General features: G+C 47.5%; 2 protein-coding genes across 2 annotated transcripts in view; one reads left to right on the forward strand and one right to left on the reverse strand.

The window, feature by feature from the left end:
- FAM98C (family with sequence similarity 98 member C) overlaps positions 1–5,095 on the forward strand; it is a 38,327-nt gene extending 33,232 nt beyond the window's left edge. Inside the window, exon 9 of the mRNA XM_082231290.1 lies at positions 4,030–5,095. The gene's annotated coding sequence lies outside the window, so the exon portion shown is untranslated. The remainder of the gene's footprint in view (positions 1–4,029) is intronic.
- Positions 1–20,818, reverse strand: part of RASGRP4 (RAS guanyl releasing protein 4) — a 38,151-nt gene that overhangs the window by 6,717 nt on the left and 10,616 nt on the right. Inside the window, exons 4-11 of the mRNA XM_082231435.1 lie at positions 19,946–20,000; positions 19,706–19,837; positions 17,959–18,112; positions 11,991–12,164; positions 11,143–11,259; positions 8,475–8,750; positions 6,440–6,520; positions 5,544–5,648 (exon numbers count right to left, since the gene is read on the reverse strand). Coding sequence (XP_082087561.1) covers positions 5,544–5,648; positions 6,440–6,520; positions 8,475–8,750; positions 11,143–11,259; positions 11,991–12,164; positions 17,959–18,112; positions 19,706–19,837; positions 19,946–20,000 — 1,094 coding nt within the window. The remainder of the gene's footprint in view (positions 1–5,543; positions 5,649–6,439; positions 6,521–8,474; positions 8,751–11,142; positions 11,260–11,990; positions 12,165–17,958; positions 18,113–19,705; positions 19,838–19,945; positions 20,001–20,818) is intronic.

A 20,818-nucleotide genomic window follows, 5' to 3' on the forward strand; every position in this document is an offset into this window, starting at 1 on the left:
GAAGAGGCGGACACGACTAAACGACCAGAGAAGCGGACACGGAGCAATGGATCCAAACTACAAGAAAGAAGATTCCACCTAAACATTAGGAAGAACTTCCTGACAGTAAGAGCTGTTTGACAGTGGAATTTGCTGCCAAGGAGTGTGGTGGAGTCTCCTACTTTGGAGGTCTTTAAGCAGAGGCTTGACAACCATGTCAGGAGTGCTCTGATGGTGTTTCCTGCTTGGCAGGGGGTTGGACTCGATGGCCCTTGTGGTCTCTTCCAACTCTATGATTCTATGATTCTATGATTCTTTAACTAAACAACATATTTAACACCTCTTCCCAAAGGACGAGATGGCAGGTCCCTGCCCCAAGAGGGTTGAAATCCAGATACCGAGACAAGGAAGACAAGGCAGCAAGTGGAGCGGGGTGGGGAGGAGGAGGAGGCTGGGGTAAGCAAGAAGAACGAGCAATTATACAGAGGTACCTCAGGTTAAGAACTTAATTCGTTCCGGAGGTCCGTTCTTAACCTGAAACTGTTCTTAACCTGAGGTACCACTTTAGCTAATGGGGCCTCCCGCTGCTGCGCCGCTGCCATGTGATTTCTGTTCTTATCCTGAAGCAAAGTTCTTAACCTGAGGTACTATTTCTGGGTTAGCGGAGTCTGTAACCTGAAGCGTCTGTAACCCGAGGTACCACTGTAGAAGTTGAACATACTTCGCTCCCAGCTGCACTACGTGTTCAAAGCGCTATCATATCACTTTAAATAGTAATGGCGTCCTCCAGAGGATCCTGGGAACTGTAGTTTGTTCAGGCTGTTGAGAGCTGTTAGGGAATCCCTATTCTTCCCTCAGAAGAACTTTAATTCCCAGAGTTTCTCAGGAACTTGGGGGGGGGGGTTGACCACTCTATGAATCATGGCTCTGGAAGGGGCATGTGTAGGGTCTCCTGACATTACTGTTGGCATCTGTCTGTCTCGGGGAGACAGTGGAGGAATGCGCCTTTGGGAGTGGAGTCAAATGTTGGAAAGCTGCAGCGACCAATATAGGAGAGACATGTTTTGTTGCAGCTGGGGCAGAGGAAGGCATCCGGTTGTGCTGTCGCAGATGTAAAGGTAAAGGGACCCCTGACCATTAGGTCCAGTCGTGGACGACTCTGGGGTTGCGGCGCTCATCTTGCTTTATTGGCCGAGGGAGACAGCGTACAGCTTCTGGGTCATGTGGCCAGCATGACTAAGCCGCTTCTGGTGAACCAGAGCAGCGCACGGAAACGCTGTTTACCTTCCCGCCGGAGCGGTACCTATTTATCTACTTGCACTTTGACGTGTTTTCGAACTGCTAGGTTGGCAGGAGCAGGGACCGAGCAACGGGAGCTCACCCTGTTGTGGGGATTCGAACCGCTGACCTTCTGATCGGCAAGCCCTAGGCTCTGTGGTTTAACCCACAGCGCCACCTGCATCCCACGTTGCAGATGTACCATGGTGTTTTTTCTCTCCGCACCCCTCCCAGCAGTCCTTCTTCCTCTGGTCACCGCTACGGATGCACAGCCTGTCTGTCTCCGGGCACGGTAGTTGTTAAAGTCATGGCAGCCACCTTTGTTGTTGTAGTAGTACATCTGTCTTTTTTCCTTTCTCCTCCTGTGTTGGAACTCCTATTTGGGGACTTCCCTGGCTTTTTTCTGGCCCACATAGGACTAGTCTGGATAGTTAGCCTTGGTGAAGACTTGACGTTTTTATCCCCCAAAAAAGTTTTTGATTGAGTTTCCGCTGAAATGAGGCTGTATTTTAATGTTTTCATGTTGTATTTTAATCTTTAAAAAAGCTGTATTTCAATCAATTGTTTTTATATTTGGTGTTAGCCGCCCTGAACCCGGTCTTGGCTGGGGAGGGTGGGGTATAAATAAAATTTAGTAGTAGTAGTAGTAGTAGTAGTAGTAGTAGTAGAGGGTCACAATGCTGGAGTCGCGCATGTCCTGTTTCCTGCACCAAATTACACTTTCCTAATGTGAACGCCGCCCTCATTCTAGTTTTTCATCCTATCTTCTTCCTGCTGCGTTCTGCAAGGGCAGCGCTGAGACTTAAGGAAGCTGGGATGCTTTACAACCTGGACTGGTGTTCCAGGGGGGTGGGGTGGGGTGGGGTGGTGAGAGGGCAGCAGAGCTGGCTCATAGCTGTCAACCGTCGCTTATTTGGTGGGAAAGTCCCTTATCCCAGCGCCGTGTCCCGCTGCTGTCCCTTATTGATGATGTCCCTTAAATTTCCCGGGTTTCAAAGGAAGCAGCTCCTCTCCCTCCCTCCCTGCTGGCCAGGGAGGAGGGAAGCTCCAGCTGTGTTGCTTGGCTGCCCGGCCCGCCCCCCTCCGGCCTCCTCTCACCAGCCTCGGCCCCTGGGAGCCCCTCCCCACTGGGACTGGCGGGAGCCTCGGGCCCTTCCGCCACCATCCTCCTTGGGGCTGCAAAACTGAGCATCTCTGCCTGGGGCCTCCCCTCTGCCCGTCACCGCCCTGCCCACTCCTGCTAGGCCGTAGTGCGGCTGCGCCGCCAAAGGACCCGGATGAGATGGGCAGCCTATGAATTACTGAGGAGCCTTGAGAGGAGAGCGGGGCAACCATAGAGAAAGCAGTTCAGAGAGAGGAGGTGGAGGCTCGGGCAGGTGTTCCAAGGGCTAACCATAAAGGGGGAAAGCGGAGGAAGGACCGCAAGCGCTTCTCCCATAGATTTGTAGTGGTAGACTAGCATAGATGGTCTGATCTGTGGGTTTACTTCGGGCGCTATTTCCCCCTCCCCATCCTGTCTGATGGAACTGAGAGCTGCAGATGGAGCACGAGAGAAAAGATACAGAACTGCAGCAGCATCTTCGTAGCTTGGTCTTCCAAAAAGTGGTTGCTGCTTGTAGTTACAGTGGTGCCTTGCAAGACGAAAAGAATCCGTTCTGTGATTCTCTTCGTCTAGCGGTTTTTTCGTCTTGCGAAGCAAGCCCATTGACGGATTAGCGCTATTAGCGGCTTTTAGCGGCTTATCTGCTGATCGGATCAGCTGATTAGCGGCTTAGCGGCTTAGAAAAAGGGGGGAAAGGGGAAAAAACCAGCAGGAACTCGCAAGACATTGTCGTCTTGCGAAGCAAGCCCATAGGAAATTCGTTTTGCGAAGCACCTCCAAAACGGAAAACTCTTTCGTTTAGCGAGTTTTCCGTCTTGCGAGGCATTCGTCTTGCGGGGCACCACTGTATTAAATTGCAGTGTTTCATCAGCTGGTGTCTTGAGCAGCAACCTCTGGGAATGAAGGGCTAAAAACCGGCGCTGCTCTCCCAAATTATCTGGTCCCTTTTAACTTCGTATTTCAGCTGGTTGACTAAAATCCCTTCTTTTGGCTGCTGGTCCCTTATTTTCAAATCTGTAAGTTGACAGCTATGAGCTGGCTATGGAAACAGAATGAGGTTCGTGGGGAACCTCTCAACCAGGCCTCCCCACTGCCTGGCACAGGGCAGCGTTGAGCAGTCCACAATTAGGGGCTTTCGACAGAAATCTTAGACATTATCAGCCTCTTGACGCTTTAATCTGTCAAATGGGGGAGCGGAGGGTGTATTTTCCTCCCTCCTCCCCCCACCAAGGCATGCACAGCCTGTTTCAGCAGCAAACTTTTATTTGCAGAAAAGGAAGTGGTTGGAGTGGCCGGATTTGAGCCTCTTCCTTCACTCTGTGTGGAAGGGGGTGGAGTAAAGCGGGAACAGGCACCTCTGAGACAGCCCTCTACCCATCGGGGTCGCAGAGCAGCAAAACACGACTCCAGATCACAACAGCACCCACCCAATGTGCCACAAAGGACAAAACAGACAAGAGGTGGTGGTAGGCAGGCAGCTTAATTTCAACCGAACACCGGCCAACAACACGGCGCAGAAGAAATTGACAATCGTGGGGCAGGGACTGAAAATGTCGAGAATGTCAGTGCTGGGCACAAACGCATGCAATGCAATCTTGGAATTGTTCGGTGACAAATGCACCCATGAAATGCACGTAGATAATTCTGCAATACCCTTTCTCCCCGATTAGGTCATGCAAAATGTTCCTGCCGTAATCGAGCTAAGCAACCCAAGAAGTCAACAAACTTTACCCAGTGTTGCAGAGCTACAGCGGAGAGCTGTGGCAGTGATGCACGCATGCACACTCACACCCGGCCTGGAACTCCCGTGGAAATATAATGTGCAGTTCAAACTGCAACGCCTCAGAGCACAACACAGCCTGCAAAACGCAACATGCCCCTTTAAAAAGCACACACCATCTGCCTTATTTGCCATTTCGATTTGCTATTTATGGCCAGTCGACATCCTTCTAAGCAACTTTTTGATCCATGCTTATGGGCAGAAAGGGTTGAGTCTGTGGCCGCATCCATATCGTACATTTAAAGCTCTTCTGAGGCACATTAACAGCACATGGCTTTCCTCAAGGAATTCTGGGAACTGTAGTTTGTTACAGGTTATAGCAGGCATAAGCAAACTCGGCCCTCCAGATGTTTTTTTTGGCCTACAACTCCCATGATCCCTAGCTAACAGGACCAGTAGTCAGGGATGATGGGAATAGTAGTCCCAAAATATCTGGAGGGCCAAGTTTGCCTATGCCTGGGTTATAGAAACTATCACTCTGTGAGGAGGGAACTACAGTTCCCAGGATTCTTTGAGGCAGGGGAATTGTGTTTTAAATATGCTTTTGATGTGCTTTTTAAAATTCATGGTGTAGAGCTGTCCTTAGAAAGGACACTGTGACTGAAAGGAAAGCGTTCAGGTCTAGTTGGCTGCATGAGTTTTACTGCCATTTGCACTCTCCCTCAATATTTTTATTAGTTTTCACAGAGAAAAATTAGTCTTTTAACAAAAAACAACAACATAACATATTAAATCTATATAATGAATCACCGAAAATTCCAAAAAATTGGATTGCTTAGATCCTGCGGACTTCCCTCTACTCCCACCCCGATTCCTTTACAATATTTTATTTTATTTTATTTTATTTTATTTTATTTTATGTATGTCCATATTACTTCTTAACTCTCTTAACTTCCCATTTTATACTTTCTTCATAAAATTACAAGTGCTCCCTGAAATCCTGCCAATGTATGTACATTGCTTTTATAAATATGCAGTAAACACTCCTATTTTCTTTTTATACAATATCTTTATCGTCATCGTCCCATACAGAACAATGAAATTGGAAATCTATATAAAACATTCAGAAACCCCTAAAAACTCTGAAATCCCATTTTAAAATACAATATACTATAGAGACTCCTTATGCTGCGTTTAGAACCAGAATTGCATTTGCGTAGAAACTGTTTCTCAGGCGGCTAGTCCTGGTCTTTATAACCCTAAACTCATTATCTTAATTTCTAAGGTTTCCAATTAGTTGATCATTTCGGCATAGTCCGTTATCTCATATTTCCAATCTTTTTTGGTGGGAGCATTGGAAAAAGCAGTTTCCGCAGTTTTACTGCCATTTAAAGCCAAAAGCAAAAACGGGTACCACACCAGTAGCCAGCTGCCTGTTTGGCCCTGCCATTGGGTTGTTTTTACCTCAATCATTTGCTGCACGTGCCTCTTGACGGTGATCCGGTCAGGCTTGGGAGTGACCCCCGGTGCCCACTCCACCACCATGGGGGGCTTGAACTGTGTAGGGGGCTGTGAAGAGAGAGGGGGGCGGCAAACACAGTGTGAGAGATGGGACTGAGCCATACCGACGAAAGAAGAACGGCAGACAAAATTAATGGACTACTCAGAATTGGATAAAATGATGGGAAGGATTCGCAACCTGCGGGACCAGAGATTTGCAGAAGATTGGAAGAAATGTACGAACTATTTGAAGAGCAACTGTAATCAACAAATTACGCAAGACGTTTTGTAAGGAGAAATATATGAAATATTGCAATGAAGAGAAAGAAGAGAGACATTAGTTATGACATTTAAATGTAGTAGCGAACGTAAGAAATGTAAATTAAGTGAAAAGATTGGGAAATTTTCAGATGTGATTGGTGGAAGTAAAAAAAAATGTATAAGGTATAAAAGTATGTTTAATAATTGTTGAAAATGATAAAAACCACACACACACACACCGTATTTTTCGCTCTATAAGACGCACCAGACCACAAGACGCACTTAGTTTTTGGAGGAGGAAAACAAGAAAAAAAAAATATTCTGAATCCCAGAAGCCAGAACAGCAAGAGGGATCACTGCGCAGCGAAAGCAGCAATCCCTCTTGCTGTTCTGGCTTCTGGGATAGCTGCGCAGCCTGCATTCGCTTCATAAGATGCACACACATTTCCCCTTACTTTTTAGGAGGGAAAAAGAGCCACACAGCAAAAAATACGGTATATATATATATATATAGACAGACAGAGAGAGAGAGAGAGATGGGATTGAGCCAAGGCTCCCCAAGAACTCCTTGGCTCCCTGGTCCTTCTCTGCCCTCTTACCAGTGATTTGGAACCTCTTGGCTCACGGGCGTACGAGAGGGAGTAGATCTCCTCATCCGTGTAGTAGAGGTCTAGGGAGAGCTGGGAGAGGAAAGGAAAGTTATACAAGGGAATGGTCCCATTAAGTTGCCATGTTTCAAAAAGTGAAAATCCGGACACAAAAGGTGTTGAGCTATTTGGCTGAGTTGCTGAGCTGCTTGAAGGAAATTTGCAAGCGAAACAACACTTCCGATATGGGCATTTTAAAGTGAAATATCTGCCCGGATGCCGTTTTTGACAGACGGATCTCGGCTATGCCTGGGAAATCCCAGACGTATGGCAGCCCTACACCTGCTCCTTGTAGGCCAGTCCCCGAATAAACTATTATCCCATCTGGGCCCAGGCAACTGGCTAGTTCATCCCTGTTGTCTTTCCAGCCCTGATTGAAATGTCACTTTGTATATTGTAATTTTAGGCTGTGACCTGCCCTGAGATATATGGATGAAGGGCGGTATAATAATAATAATAATAATAATAATAATAATAATAATAATAAAAATAAATAAATAATAACAACAACAACAGTAACAGTAACAATACTGAAGCCCTCCTCCTTCCAACAAGCCTTTTAAACTAGGTATCTTTCCCGGTCTGCATCCATTTTGGATGCTTTCACTGATCCACCGCTTGCTCTCCGGGTCTCCCTTGGAAGGAAGGGCAGGATATAAAATTTAAACAATTTAAGGTGCTAATGCCCCCCCCCCCGCCCTGCTCCCTGGTCCGGTTGCTAAGCAGCACAGAAGTCGGCGGTTGCTAGGCGACACAATTGCATGTGGAGCCAGAGGAGGCTACGTGAGGGCAGCTTGTTTACTAGGCCGCGGAGAGGCCTGCTGCTAGGCCCCACAGCTGCAAGCTGTGGCTCAATTTCCCCACAGTCATGGCTGCTAGGCAACCCAGAGGTTGTGGTTACTGAGTCACACAGGGCCACGCACCAGTGGCAGCCAAGCCGCTAGGCAACCGCACCACTTCCTGCCTCCGGCAGCGGTTGCTAGGCAACGGTTGCCGTCATGGCATTCTGCCTTCTCGTCCTAACTGATGCAACATGGTGGCCCATTCTACCACAATGGGATCAAACTCACAACCTTGGCATTATCAGAACGACGCTCTAACCAATTGAGCTAATGGACCCCCCCCCCAAAAAAAAAAGAATATTGGGAGACGTAGTTTAAGGGTCCCGAGCTGTCTATCCTACCTCACGGAGTTCCCTGGAAATAGGGATTGATTGGAAAAATGGAAACAAAAAGAACTACCGACGAAAGAAGAATGGAGGATGAAACTGATGGACTATGCAGGGCTAGATAAACCAAAAGGAAGGATTTGAAACCTGCAGGACCAGAGATTCTCAGAAGACTGGAGTAAACATATGAACTATTTGGAAAGTAATTGTAATGAACAGATGGCGCTAGTAGGATTGCAATAAGTTTTGTAAGGAGGATTATTTGAAACATTGCAAAAAAAGACTATGAAGAGAAATATTAGTTAATGATAAATAAGAGGAATAGGAAAATTAGGAAATGCGGAATAAGTGATAAAAACGGGAAATCGCCAGAGGAGCTGACGGAAGTCAAAAACATTGTATAAGATAATAAATTATGTTATATGAATGTTGGATATATGTTAAAAAAACTAATAAAAATATTATATATAAAAAAGGAAATAGGGATTGATTGTGGAACCGCTTTGGGAATTATAGCTCAGGGTGGGGGGAATTAGCAGCGTCTCCTAACAACTCTCAGCACCCTTAAACTACAGCTCCCAGGATTCTCTGGGGGAAGCCACGACTGTTAAAGAGGCACAAGAGTGTTTTAAATGCATAGGATGGATGCAACCCGATCCATTCAAGTCTGTGGCTGCATTAGCTACGGCGGGGGCATTTTGTCCCATCCTAGCGGGGGCTGCACGAGCATCCCTGGACATCTGGCACACACGTACATATGTGCCCAACCCCACAGTTTCTATTTCCTCCTCCTCCTGACTTAGGTTATCCGTTTCTTACCGTGAGCAGGTGCACCAGATCTTTGTTGGCTTCGAACGGAGGGCTGGCTTGTTGCAGAACCCGGAGTTCCCTCGCCGGCTCGTACAAACTCTGCAGCTTGCTTAAATTGAGCCGCCCGCCATCCACGTGGTCGGGCATGGCCTCGTGCAAAGTCACCAGGTCCTTGAGGTGGACGCCGACGATGGGAATCTTGAAGCCATCGCAATCGGCATAAACCCGTCGGTACGTTCTGTAGTTGCCACACGAGGAGAGCAATACTGTCATCTCGGACAGCGTCTGGGGGCAAGAAGGAAGCAACATCAAAGAGGATGTTGTGGTCAGGGGGTAAGGGCAGGGTTAGCCCCAAAGGCTCTTCCACCCAAGGCGGATGGCAAAATGGTGCCTTCACCATTCAGTGTACGAAAACGAACCAGACCGGCAGGGGAATTGTTATGTACTGAGTTGAATAGGATCCAAACTACAGCAGTCTGATTGGTCCTAGAACAATAGGATCCAAAATGCAGCAGTCTGATTGGTCCTAGAACAATAGGATTCAGAATGCAGCAGTCTGATTGGTCCTAGAACAATGTAGCAGTATGATTGGTTGGCAGGAACCACCCAATCCTGCTCCAGATAGAAGTGAATCCACAACCTGATTGGCTTACAGTAGAATTCCGGAATTAGCCAATCATGTGCAGTCCATTGTGTAAATAATGTATATAAAGCAGATACTTTGAGGGGACTTTTATTCATTCCTCCTCACCACTATGAGCTGAATAAAGAGCATGAAATCACTTTGCGACTCTGAGTATATTTCAGGAATCTTACTTCAACACTGGCAATGTGCCTGCCACCACACCTGAGGACAGCCTACTATCTTAGCAGGTGCAGATCTCATGGCACACACCTCTGTCTGCTCTCTCGGGGCCAGCCCTACCATTGGGCAGTGTGATGGCCAGGGAATCTGATTCAGAAGCTGAACCTGAGGAGTCCCAGCCTGCACAGGAGTCCCTGCCTCCAGGGGCTTGAATCTGAAGGGTCTGCACCTGTGCTGGATCCTCAGGAGCAGACACCAGATGTATCCACTCGGACGCCAGAGGTGGTTGAGGACCCATTGCCTGCATGTGCGCCTCTCCCAGCCCTGTCAGGGGAAAGTGAGGTTGCCTCTGGGTCCAGTAACCCTCCAGCCTCTCCTGAGCTGCAGAGGCTCAGGGCAGAGAGGCGGAGGGAACTGGGTTCTCTCAGGAGGAGTGCTCACCTTAAGGCCAGGAGAGGCGGGTCACCTGTGGGCCGGGGCCGCCCCTGGCCTCAGAGAAGATAAAGGTCAGTCAGCCCGGTCCCAGGTTGTGGGAGCAACGTCGTTGGAAACCTGTTTCTGCCAGAACCCAGACCTGTTCTTCCGGAGTTCCCGACCATGCCCGGCTTCTTGCTTTGGACCCCGCTTCACCCTTGGTGGACAGACTCCAGACCCTCGACCCAGGACCGGACTCCGACCACGCCTCACGGTAACCCCCCCTCCCCAGGGCCAGCACAGGCAGTCACGCCAGGCAGAAGATTTCGGGTAACACGAAAGGAAAGCAAATAGGCCACAACCACACCATACCTTTAAAGGGCTACAATACCACTTTACCTGTCGTGGCTTCACCCAAAAGAGTCCTGGGAACACTCAACAACTCTCAGCACCCTAAACAAACTATAGTCCCCAGGACTCTTTGTGGAGAAGCCATGTCTGTTAAAAGTGGTTTCAGGGTGCTTAAAACGTTTGGTGTGAACATTTTTCAATTATCTAGTGGACGTTTAGTTTGCAATTCTTTTATTTCAGTGTCAGAGAAGGGAAGAGGTGTTTTCGGAATTTCCTGCCGCGTGTGACAAAATAACTGGGCTGTGGGGGCGGATAACACACCATTCGCTGCTTCGCCTCGGGCAGCAAAACACCTTGGGCCAGTGCGGCACTCTTCTTCCCTTGTGCTGCCAGAGGTGGATACTTTGCTCTGCCTAATGGTAGAGCCGGCCCTTGCTGAGAGAACTGCTCCCATTTCCTCCTGCCTAGAATCATAGAATAGAATCATAGAATCCTAGAGTTGGAAGAGACCACAAGGGCCATCAAGTCCAACCCCCTGCCAAGCAGGAAACACCATCAGAGCACTCCTGGCATATGGTTGTCAAGCCTCTGCTTAAAGACCTCCAAAGGAGGAGACTCCACCACACTCCTTGGCAGCAAATTCCACTGTTGAACAGCTCTTACTGTCAGGAAGTTCTTCCTAATGTTTAGGTGGAATCTTCTTTCTTGTAGTTTGGATCCATTGCTCCGTGTCCGCTTCTCTGGAGCAGCAGAAAACAACCTTTCTCCCTCCTCTATGTGACATCCTTTTATATATTTGAACATGGCTATCATATCACCCCTTAACCTCCTCTTCTCCAGGCTAAACATGCCCAGCTCCCTTAGCCGTTCCTCATCGTTTCCAGGCCTTTGACCATTTTGGTTGCCCTCCTCTGGACACGTTCCAGTTCCTGGACACGTGCCTCTTCTGGTAGATTTTGAAAGTGCTATTTTGCCTGCCGAACCCGAGGGCTTCCACACTAGGAAGGAAACAGCGCCTGACGCCCTCTCTAACATACCTCCCCACTCCTGTTCCCAAGGCTAAATTCTTCCCTCTCTTCTCCACACCCCCCCCAACAAAGTTCCTACCTTAGTGATCTCAGAAGGCAGAAGCGCGTGGGTGTCTTTGAGGCGGGCAATGGCGCTGTGACACAGCCCCCCCACAATGGCCATGAGGGTGCTGAAGTTCTGCAGTTGTCTTAACTTCTGCAAGTAGTGGAGGAAAAAACAGAGGGGTGAGAGGAGGGGCAGGAAGAATCACCAGCATGTCATGGGAGCCATCTTTTAAAAATACAAACGCACATCTCCTCGTCCCCCAACCTTCATTTGTCAGGATTTAAAACTCTCCCAGGGACACGGGTGGTGCTGTGGGTTAAACCACAGAGCCTAGGACTTGCCGATCAGAAGGTCGGTGGTTCGAATCCCTGTGACGGGGTGAGATCCCGTTGCTCGGTCCCTGCTCCTGCCAACCTAGCAGTTTGAAAGCACGTCAAAGTGCAAGTAGATAAATAGGTACCGCTCCGGCGGGAAGGTAAATGGCGTTTCCATGCGCTGCTCTGGTTCGCCAGAAGCGGCTTAGTCATGCTGGCCACATGACCCGGAAGCTGTACGCCGGCTCCCTCGGCCAATAAAGCGAGATGAGCGCCCCAACCCCAGAGTCGGCCACAACTGGACCTTAGTGGTCAGGGGTCACTTTACCTTTACCTTTAAAACTAAGCCACGTTGGATCACTCGCTGCGATGATCGCAGAGGGAGGCTGTGCTCTGAACATGCTCAGAGGAACTCTCTCCTCTAGCCAGCAAGTACATGGGTAGAGATGGTCTCCTCCGATGCACAGCATAAGGAACGTGAGCTCTGCACAGGGTTTTGCACCCCTTCAGCTCCCCTTTCTGCTGTCACCCCCTTCTTCCAGCAAAGCAGGCGGCGAACTTGCTTACCAGAGTCACACGGATGAATTTGGTGAATACTTCCGCCCTCTGCTGGGGCGTGGGTCGGTTGAGGACCATGACTTGCACCCACTGGGAGATGCTGTTGCACAAGGCGATGGCTCGCTCCAGGGCTGGACTGCCCCGCACTGACCCCCGCAGCACGTAATTCTGGAAATCCAAGTACTGCCCAACACATAACAGGGAGAAAGATTTTTTTAAAATAATAATAAATAAAATCTTACTAGAAGAAAAATTGTCTATCTAAATTAGGAATGGCCAAATCTGTTCTGTGCCCCGATTTTCCAGTCTTCCGTTATCTGCATTTCCACATCAGTTTGACATTTCTTTTTTAAATGCCGAAAACTCACCAGCATTTTAGCGTGAAGATCTAATGTGCAAATGTTTGCATGCAATAGCGCCTAGAAAATGTGTGCATTTTTCCAATGTGATTTCCCTAAAATAATTCATTGTTTCAGAGCATTTTTAGGGATGCTTAACCCTAAATGCAGTCTATGCATTGCTGTACGTGTTACTTGACTGCAGAAATTCAGAGAAGCGCAAATTGCAAAAGAAAGGTACTCCCAAGGGTCATCTAGTCTAAACTCTTGCAATGCAGGAATCTCCCCAAAGCATCCATGGCAGCCTCCAAGGAAGGGGAGTCCACCACCTCCCGAGGGAATCGGGTCCACTTTCAGACTGCTCTTACTGCCAGAAATTTCTTCCTATGTTTGGTTTGCCTTCCAATGAGAACTCAGGCAAATTCTCCCCATCTCTCGTCTAAATGCAGGGATCCCTTTTCATCAGTGGCGCATCGGGGAATTAGGCAAAAAGGGATGCAAAGGGGATGGGCACACCACCCTGTGAGATAGACCGTCTCAGAGGCTTCTGCGAATTTGTCTAATAAGCCATCGCTACATCTTGTGGGTAGCGAATTCTCTTAGCTAATGATACATGATGTACTTCCTTTGGTTTTCCCCGGTAAGCGAAATCAAGTGGGGGAAAGAGATGTCTTCTCAGAAGCACGTTGTTAGCGATCTGCCACAGGGCAGACCCTCTTAGGGGTTTCAAGGGGGGCTTACTAGCTCGTGCAGCTTCTCTTTCTAACGCACCTGGGTTGGTGGCCTCTCTGTACAAGACCCTCGACCAGACAGCTTTCCTAACTGCAGGGACCTGAGAGCAGCGCCCTCAAATTCCACTTCTGGGAACGGATTAGATCTACAGACCACAATTCCCTCCTTAGAGATATGCGAGATCAATGAGATCATCTGGGGAAATAATATTTGTGGTATTATTATTATTATTATTATTATTATTATTATTATTATTATTATTTATTTTGCTGCCCATCTGACTGGACTGCCCCAGCCACTCTGGGCAGCTTCCAACAAATTATAAAACCACAGTAAAACATCAAACATTAAAAACCTCCCTGCCTTCTTATGCCTTCTAAAAGTCAGATACATTGGTACCTCGGGTTAAGAACTTAATTTGTTCCAGAGGTCTGTTCTTAACCTGAAACTGTTCTTAACCTGAGGTACCACTTTAGCTCATGGGGCCTCCCACTGCCGCCGCACAATTTGTGTTCTCATCCTGAAGCAAAGTTCTTAACCCAAGGTACTATTTCTGGGTTAGCGGAGTCTGTAACCTGAAGCGTCTGTAAACCGAGGTACCACTGTAGTTGTTTATTTCCTTGACATCTGACGGGAGGGCGTTCCACAGGGCGGGCACCACCACCGAGAAGACCCTCTGCCTGGTTACCTGTAACCTCACTTCCCTTAGGGAGGGAACTGCCAGAAGGCCTTCGGAGCTGGACCTCAGTCCGGGCTGAACAATAGGGGTGGAGATGCTCCTTCAGGTATACAGGGCCAAGGCCGCTTAGGGCTTTAAAGGTCAACACCAACACTTTAAAATTGTGCTCAGAAACATGCTGGAAGCCAGTGTAGATCTTTTACACAAGCATGACCTGCTGCCTTAACAGTTCTAAGTTTGGTAATGAGTTGCAATTCAGCAGCTTCTCTTTCCAGTCTATTTGTGAAATTCCTTTGTAGTAAAACGGCTACTCCATGGAGAGACCTGGTTTGAACAAAGACATTGGATTCTTATCTCATTATACATGACTAAGCCATTCTTCACCTTCTCACCCCTTGCCTTTTCCTGTAAGACCTATTACAGTCGTTAAGAGTCGTCAACAGGCTCATCTCAGCTACCTGCCAATCTCCCATTCCCACCACCCTTCTGAGTAATACCCCTCCCCACCTTCTCACTATATAGAAGGATCTGGCAACTTCTGTTTCAGTGTATCTGAAGAAGTGTGCATGCACACGAAAGCTCATACCAAGAACTAACTTAGTTGGTCTTTAAGGTGCTACTGGAAGGATTTTTTTTATTTTGACTATGGCAGACCAACACGGCTACCTATCTGTAACTTAAAATAACTGTTTAGGAAAATGTTTTAGAATGCTTTTTAAAATGTGGGGTTTTTTTTCATGCTAGGGATACGTCTGCCACGCTGGGTTCCATTTGGGAGGAGGGATGGGGGCAGAAACGGAACAAAGAAAGATGTCATTATTTTATCTTCCCCAGTGGCGGAATTCAACCCCCAACACCCAAAGAGGTAGAAAGATTAGAGTAAGGCAAGCCCCAGCTTCTGGTCTGATCTCGCACAATCTCTTGCTGGAGATCTCTACGTGTCTGTCTGCATGTGAGCAAAGCACAGCCCATCAGGAGTTCAATGCCTTTGCAGACAAGCCTGGGACAGAGGGGAGTGACGGGGACGGCCATTTCACGAGGTTTGACTTCGCTGCAATCGGAGATGTGTAATTTGGTGTGGGATCTCTGTTGCAGAAACCCCAAAAGGCCACTAACAGAAAGGTGGCCAAGCAAGGATGGACAGGGGTGGGTGGAGGAAGGGAACTTCACTGAAACATCCACTGTAGCATTTTAATTTCTGTTTTAATAGCCCTGGCGGCCTGCAGTTGCCAATACAGTGGACGGTCGGGTTGCGAACCTGATCCGTGCAGGATGCACATTCGCAACCCATGTCTTTTTTTTTTTTGCAAATAATATTTATTAGTTTTCATCAATAGACATAACAAAAGAAAAGAAAAAAAAATACGACAACACAATAGAAAGGTGAAAAAGAAGGGGGGGAAAGAATAACTTAAAATACATAAACAGGAAAAAAGAAACAGTTAATTAATTAAAATCCATTTTCATAAACATTTTGCTTAACTTCCTCTAATCTCCTCCATCTGAATTTCCTCTTAATTTGAATGTAGCAGTTTCCGATATCATTATTTCGTGAAACAATATTACAGTCGTATTCCAATTTCTTTACCTTTCTCATAGTACATTTATTTATTTATATATTTAAGTCTAATTTAATCCTAGGCCTGATTGGTTCTTTCAAGTGGTTACATATCTTTAATATTAGAATATGTGTTCAAATAGTCTTTGAATTTCTTCCAGTCTTCTTGGTAGTCCTATTCTTTCTGGTCGCAACATTCGCAACCCATGTCTGCGCATGCACAGGTTGCAAATCAGTGCTTCTGCACATGTGCGACTGCCGAAACCCAGAACTAACCCGTTCCGGTACTTCCGGGTTTTGGCGGTCTGCAACCCGAAAAAACGCAACCTGAAGCATCTGTAACCCGAGGTATGACTGTATAAAGACAGCCGTACAGCCACATTCACACGTTGCATTTAAAGCACTGTGATACCACTTTAAAGAGTCGTGGCTGCTGCCAAAGGATTCTGGGAGCTGTAGTTTCTTAAGGGCACTTAACTCATGGTGATCTGCACTGATCATTGTAATAATAATAATAATAATAATAATAATAATAATAATAATAATAATAATAATTTATTATTTACACCCTGCCCATCTGGCTGGGTTTCCCCAGTCACTCTGGGCAGCTTCCAACAGAACACTAAAATACAATAACCTATTAAACATTAAAAGCTTCCCGAAACAGGGCTGCCTTCAGATGTCTTCTAAAAGTTTGGTAGTTATTTTTCTCTTTGTCATCTGATGGGAGGGCGTTCCACAGGGCGGGTGCCACCACCGAGAAGGCCCTCTGCCTGGCTCCCTGTAACTTGGCTTCTCGCAGCTAGGGAACCGCCAGAAGGCCCACGGAGCTTGACCTCAGTGTCCAGGCAGAATGATGTAATTGCCCCGAGGGCCTTCTGGCGGTTCCCTCCCTGCGAGAAGTGAAATTAGTGTTTCATCTTAGGAGGAGGTGTGGCTGTGTGACTATTTTGAAGGGGACCCTGCATCTGCATCTGCTACTACCCTACTGGTCCCAGGGTTGGGGGCGACGGGAGTCCACAATATCTGGAGGGCAGCTGCTTGGGGAAGGCGAAGGCTCTTTCTAAAGGTCTATGCAGCTGCCTGTCAGGCTCCTGGGAATCTGATCCCTCCCCCGGTGGCAGCCAGTAAACAGATAAACAAGAGGAGTTCTTACCAGGTAATTTATTCCATAGATCACAGAGAGAGAGACAAAGAAAGGCAGCCTCCCTAAAATAATGACGTTGCTCAGAATAAAGTCCAACCCCCTCCATCTCGCCTATTGTACGTCACCCTTGCACTGACTGATCTCAGCTTTCTGCCTCTGAGCCTTCTGTTCTCCTACTCTCAATGCCCACCTGGTCCTGGGAGGGGGGGTCAGGAATGCTTTCCAAAGACACCGGATCTGTCAGCTGTCTCTCCCCTGGGGTTTCTTCTTCTTCCTCTCCCAATATTTCCCAGCTTCTCCCCTCTGCACCCTCTGAACTATGACCTTCTGCAAACCGCTGTTCTAAGTCTATACTGTCCCTTCTGTTCTTGGGAAGGTTCAGGAGAGGGGGGGCACCATTCTTCCTCCAGCCCTTGACACGACCCATCTCTGCAACAATTTCTAATCTGTGAATATAAGGGAAATTATTTGATCTCGGTCACTGAGAGGTCATATTTGCCCATCAGTTGGGCAGCGTAATGTACCCAGTTTTTAAGGGGTAATCCATTTGAGAGCTCAATCAGGCATTTTTTTTGGTAGCCTAGTGTTGTCCATCTGTTGAACTCTAAACCAGATTTTTAGCACCTATAATGACAAGGTCCCCTGACCAGAACCCCTCTGACATGATTTTATATCTCCTCACAGACACAGATAAGTATTTGACCTGGCGTGTAGCACTCTTTGCAACTGCCGCTAGGAACATTAGAGCAAATTATATAGCCAAGGTAGCCACCAACTGTGAAGGAGATGAATTTATTTGACCCTACCTACATCAAGCTATATTCTATCTTTATCACCAAACTCCGTATATAATTGCACATTGTATTAATTAACATTTTTTAATATATCAGGTGGCCATGTGATAATTTTAGCTTATAATTTTTATTGTTTAATGTCTTAACTTGTATATTAAGGTACTTTTATAGCTCTGTTTAGAGTAGGTAATGTCTTGATAATATAAATGTTTTAAGTTTTTTGTATTAATCCAGTATAAGGTAAAGGTAAAGGGACCCCTGACCATTAGGTCCAGTCGTGACCGACTCTGGGGTTGCGGTGCTCTTCTCACTTTATTGGCCGAGGGAGCCGGCGTACAGCTTCCGGGTCATGTGGCCAGCATGACTAAGCTGCTTCTGGCGAACCAGAGCAGCGCACGAAAATGCCATTTGCCTTCCCGCCGGAGCGGTACCTATTTAGCTAATTGCACTTTGACGTGCTTTCAAACTGCTAGGTTGGCAGGAGCAGGGACCGAGCAACGGGAGCTCACCCCATTGCGGGGATTCGAACTGCCAACCTTCTGATTGGCAAGTCCTAGGCTCTGTGCTTTAACCCACAGCGCCACCTGCGTCCCTATCAATCCAGTATACTTTCTTTTAATTGTTGAATGATTCTGTGTACTTTGCGGCAGCCTTTGGCTATATGCTGTAAAACTGACTGAATTTCTAATCTTCCACCATTGCAGAATCTGAGTGTCGGCTGATCCCTACCGAGAGACGGCAGAATGCCTTGAACTCCAGGTAACTGAGGTGGTTGGCCAACTCTCCTGCGTCAAGGTGATCAAAAAGCAGGGACACTTTCCTCTTCTTGCCGCAGCCGGGGCTGCTTTGGCAGCTGAGGGATCGAGTCCACGTCCGGGTCATCCTGGAGAAGGAAGCAAGGCCAGAACTCCAAGTTAGATGCTGAATACCTTGCATGCTTAGAGGTAGTAAAGGTAAAGGACCCCTGGACAGTTAAATCTAGTAGAATTTGATCATGGGGTGCAGAACTCATCTCCACTTTCAGGCCGAAGGAGCCGGCGTTTGTCCACAGGTAGCTTTTCCGGGTCATGACTAAACCATTTCTGGCACAACGGAACACCGTGACGGAAACCAGAGCGCACGGAAACGCCGTTTACCTTCCTGCTGCAGTGGTACCTATTTATCTACTTGCCCTGGTGTGCTTTCGAACTGCCAGGCTGGCAGGAGCAGGGACAGAGCGACGGGAGCTCACCCCGTTGTGGGGATTCGAACCGCCAACCTTACGACTGGCAAGCCCAAGATGCTCGGTGGTTTGGACCACAGCGCCACCCGCGTTCATGCTTAGCTGAACCCTTGACTGGAAACGCAGATTGGTCTGAGGAGCGTGGTAAATTACTCACAGTGGAGATGTGGAAGACAGGAGGGAGCGGGAGATTGGGAAAATGGACTGCTGGGGTCCATTTGCTGTTCTGGGATGGGAGGAGATTCTTAAAAAAAACAACGAGGGGCAGGGCAGGATGGGAGATGCACTTTCTTTCTTTTTTTATTGACTTAAGAAAATTATACAGACAGCAAAATGAAGAAGCCTAAATTAACATTGCCTTCTACCGATAAGAAATAATAATAACTATTACAATAATGAAAATACTAAAAATACATTTACTCAGTGGCGTAGCGTAGGTTGTCAGCACCCGGGGCAAGGCAAGTAATTTGCGCCCCCTAACCCGTGGATTTGCGCCCCCTAACCCCCAGATGTTACGCCCGGTGCGGCCGGCCCCCCCTGCACCCCCCATGCTATGCCACTGCATTTACTTTCCCATTTGAACTTCTATTGTGGTTATAATATATTACTATTCTATAAGAATCTATTACTGTATATCCTTTGCTGTCCCATATATTACCGTATTTTTCGCTCTATATTACCGCTCATATATTACCACATTTTTCGCTCTATAAGATGCACCAGACCACAAGACGCACCCAGTTTTTGGATAAGGAAAACAAGAAAAAAATATTCTGAATCTCAGAAGCCAGAACAGCAAGAGGGATCGCTGTGCAGTGAAAGCAGCAATCCCTCTTGCTGTTCTGGCTTCTGGGATAGCTGCGCAGCCCGCATTCGCTCCATAAGACACACACATATTTCCCCTTACTTTTTAGGAGAGAAAAAGTGAGTCTTATAGAGCAAAAAATACGGCATTTTATTTCCCAAATTCAACCTAACCCTCCCCTCCTGCCCACTGCTTCCCTTCACCTGTGTGAGATCTTCCCATCATAATATCTTTTCCTAGTTGCTTTAACAAAATAAAACTGTTAAATTATAATTACTTATTTTGTCCTTACACACTTAACAATTGTTAACTGCTTTAGCACCATATTTCTTCATGTATTCCTGCATCAATCCGGGGCTGCTCTAGTCAAAAATTCTATACAGAAGGGGAATGCATAGGGGAATATAGGGAGAGGCGCTTCCATGGCTTTGAGAATCTCTCGAACTCACGTGCCAGAGGTGTTCAGCAGGTGACTGTGTTCCCCCTGGCCTTCTTTCCTCACCACCTCCAAGATCTCTGCGATAGCCTCCTCCAGGTGTGGGTCCAGGTGAAAGGCCTCAGGGTAGTTGAGGAGCCAGTACCTGAAGCCAGAGGGGAGAGGTTCAGTCTGAAGCTGCAAGAGACTCGGGGAGACGGGTACCCAGGCAGGATCTGGGGGCGAAGGGGAGGAACGGGGTGGGAATTTATACCGGATGAAGTGGCAGATCCTCAGCTGGCGCTCTGGCTGCTTCTTCTGAGATGCTTCTTGGTAGGTATCAAACTGAGTTAAGGTTTCACCCCTCTCAGATTGGTGGGCAATGGCGCCAGGTGTTTCCGAGCACACTTCAAAGTGTTGGTGCTGACCTTTAAAGCCCTAAACTCAAAGGCCCAGTATACCTGAAGGAGCATCTCCACCCCCACTGAGGTCCAGCACCAAGGGCCTTCTGGCAGTTCCCTCACTGCGAGAAGCCAAGTTACAGGGAACCAGGCAGAAGGCCTTCTTGGTGGTGGCACCTGTCTTGTTGAACGCCCTTCCGTCAGATGTCAAAGAAATAAACAACTATCTGACTTTTAGAAGACATCTGAAGGCAGCCATTTATTATTATTAGTAGTAATAGTAGTAGCAATAGTAGTAGTAAAGGTAAAGGGACCCCTGACCATTAGGTTCAGTCGCGGATGACTCTGGGGTTGCGGCACTCATCTTGCTTTATTGGCCAAGGGAGCCGGCGTACAGCTTCCGGGTCATGTGGCGAACCAGAGCAGTGCACGGAAACGCCGTTTACCTTCCCGCCGGAGCAGTACCTATTTATCTACTTGCACTGCATGCTTTCGAACTGCTAGGTTGGCAGGAGCCGGGACAGAGCAACGGGAGCTTACCCTGTCATGGGGATCGAACCGCCGACCTTCCGATCGGCAAGCCCTAGGCTCTGTGGTTTAAACCACAGTAGTAGTAGTAGCAGCAGTAATATTAATATTTTGTTGGGAGCCGCCCAGAGTGGCTGGGGAAACCCAGCTAGATGGACGGGGTATAAATAATTTATTATTATTATTATTATTATTATTATTATTATTATTATTATTAT

This window comes from Podarcis vaucheri (assembly GCF_965113315.1).
Source record: "Podarcis vaucheri genome assembly, chromosome: 7".
In the NCBI taxonomy this organism is placed as follows: Eukaryota; Metazoa; Chordata; class Lepidosauria; order Squamata; family Lacertidae; genus Podarcis; species Podarcis vaucheri.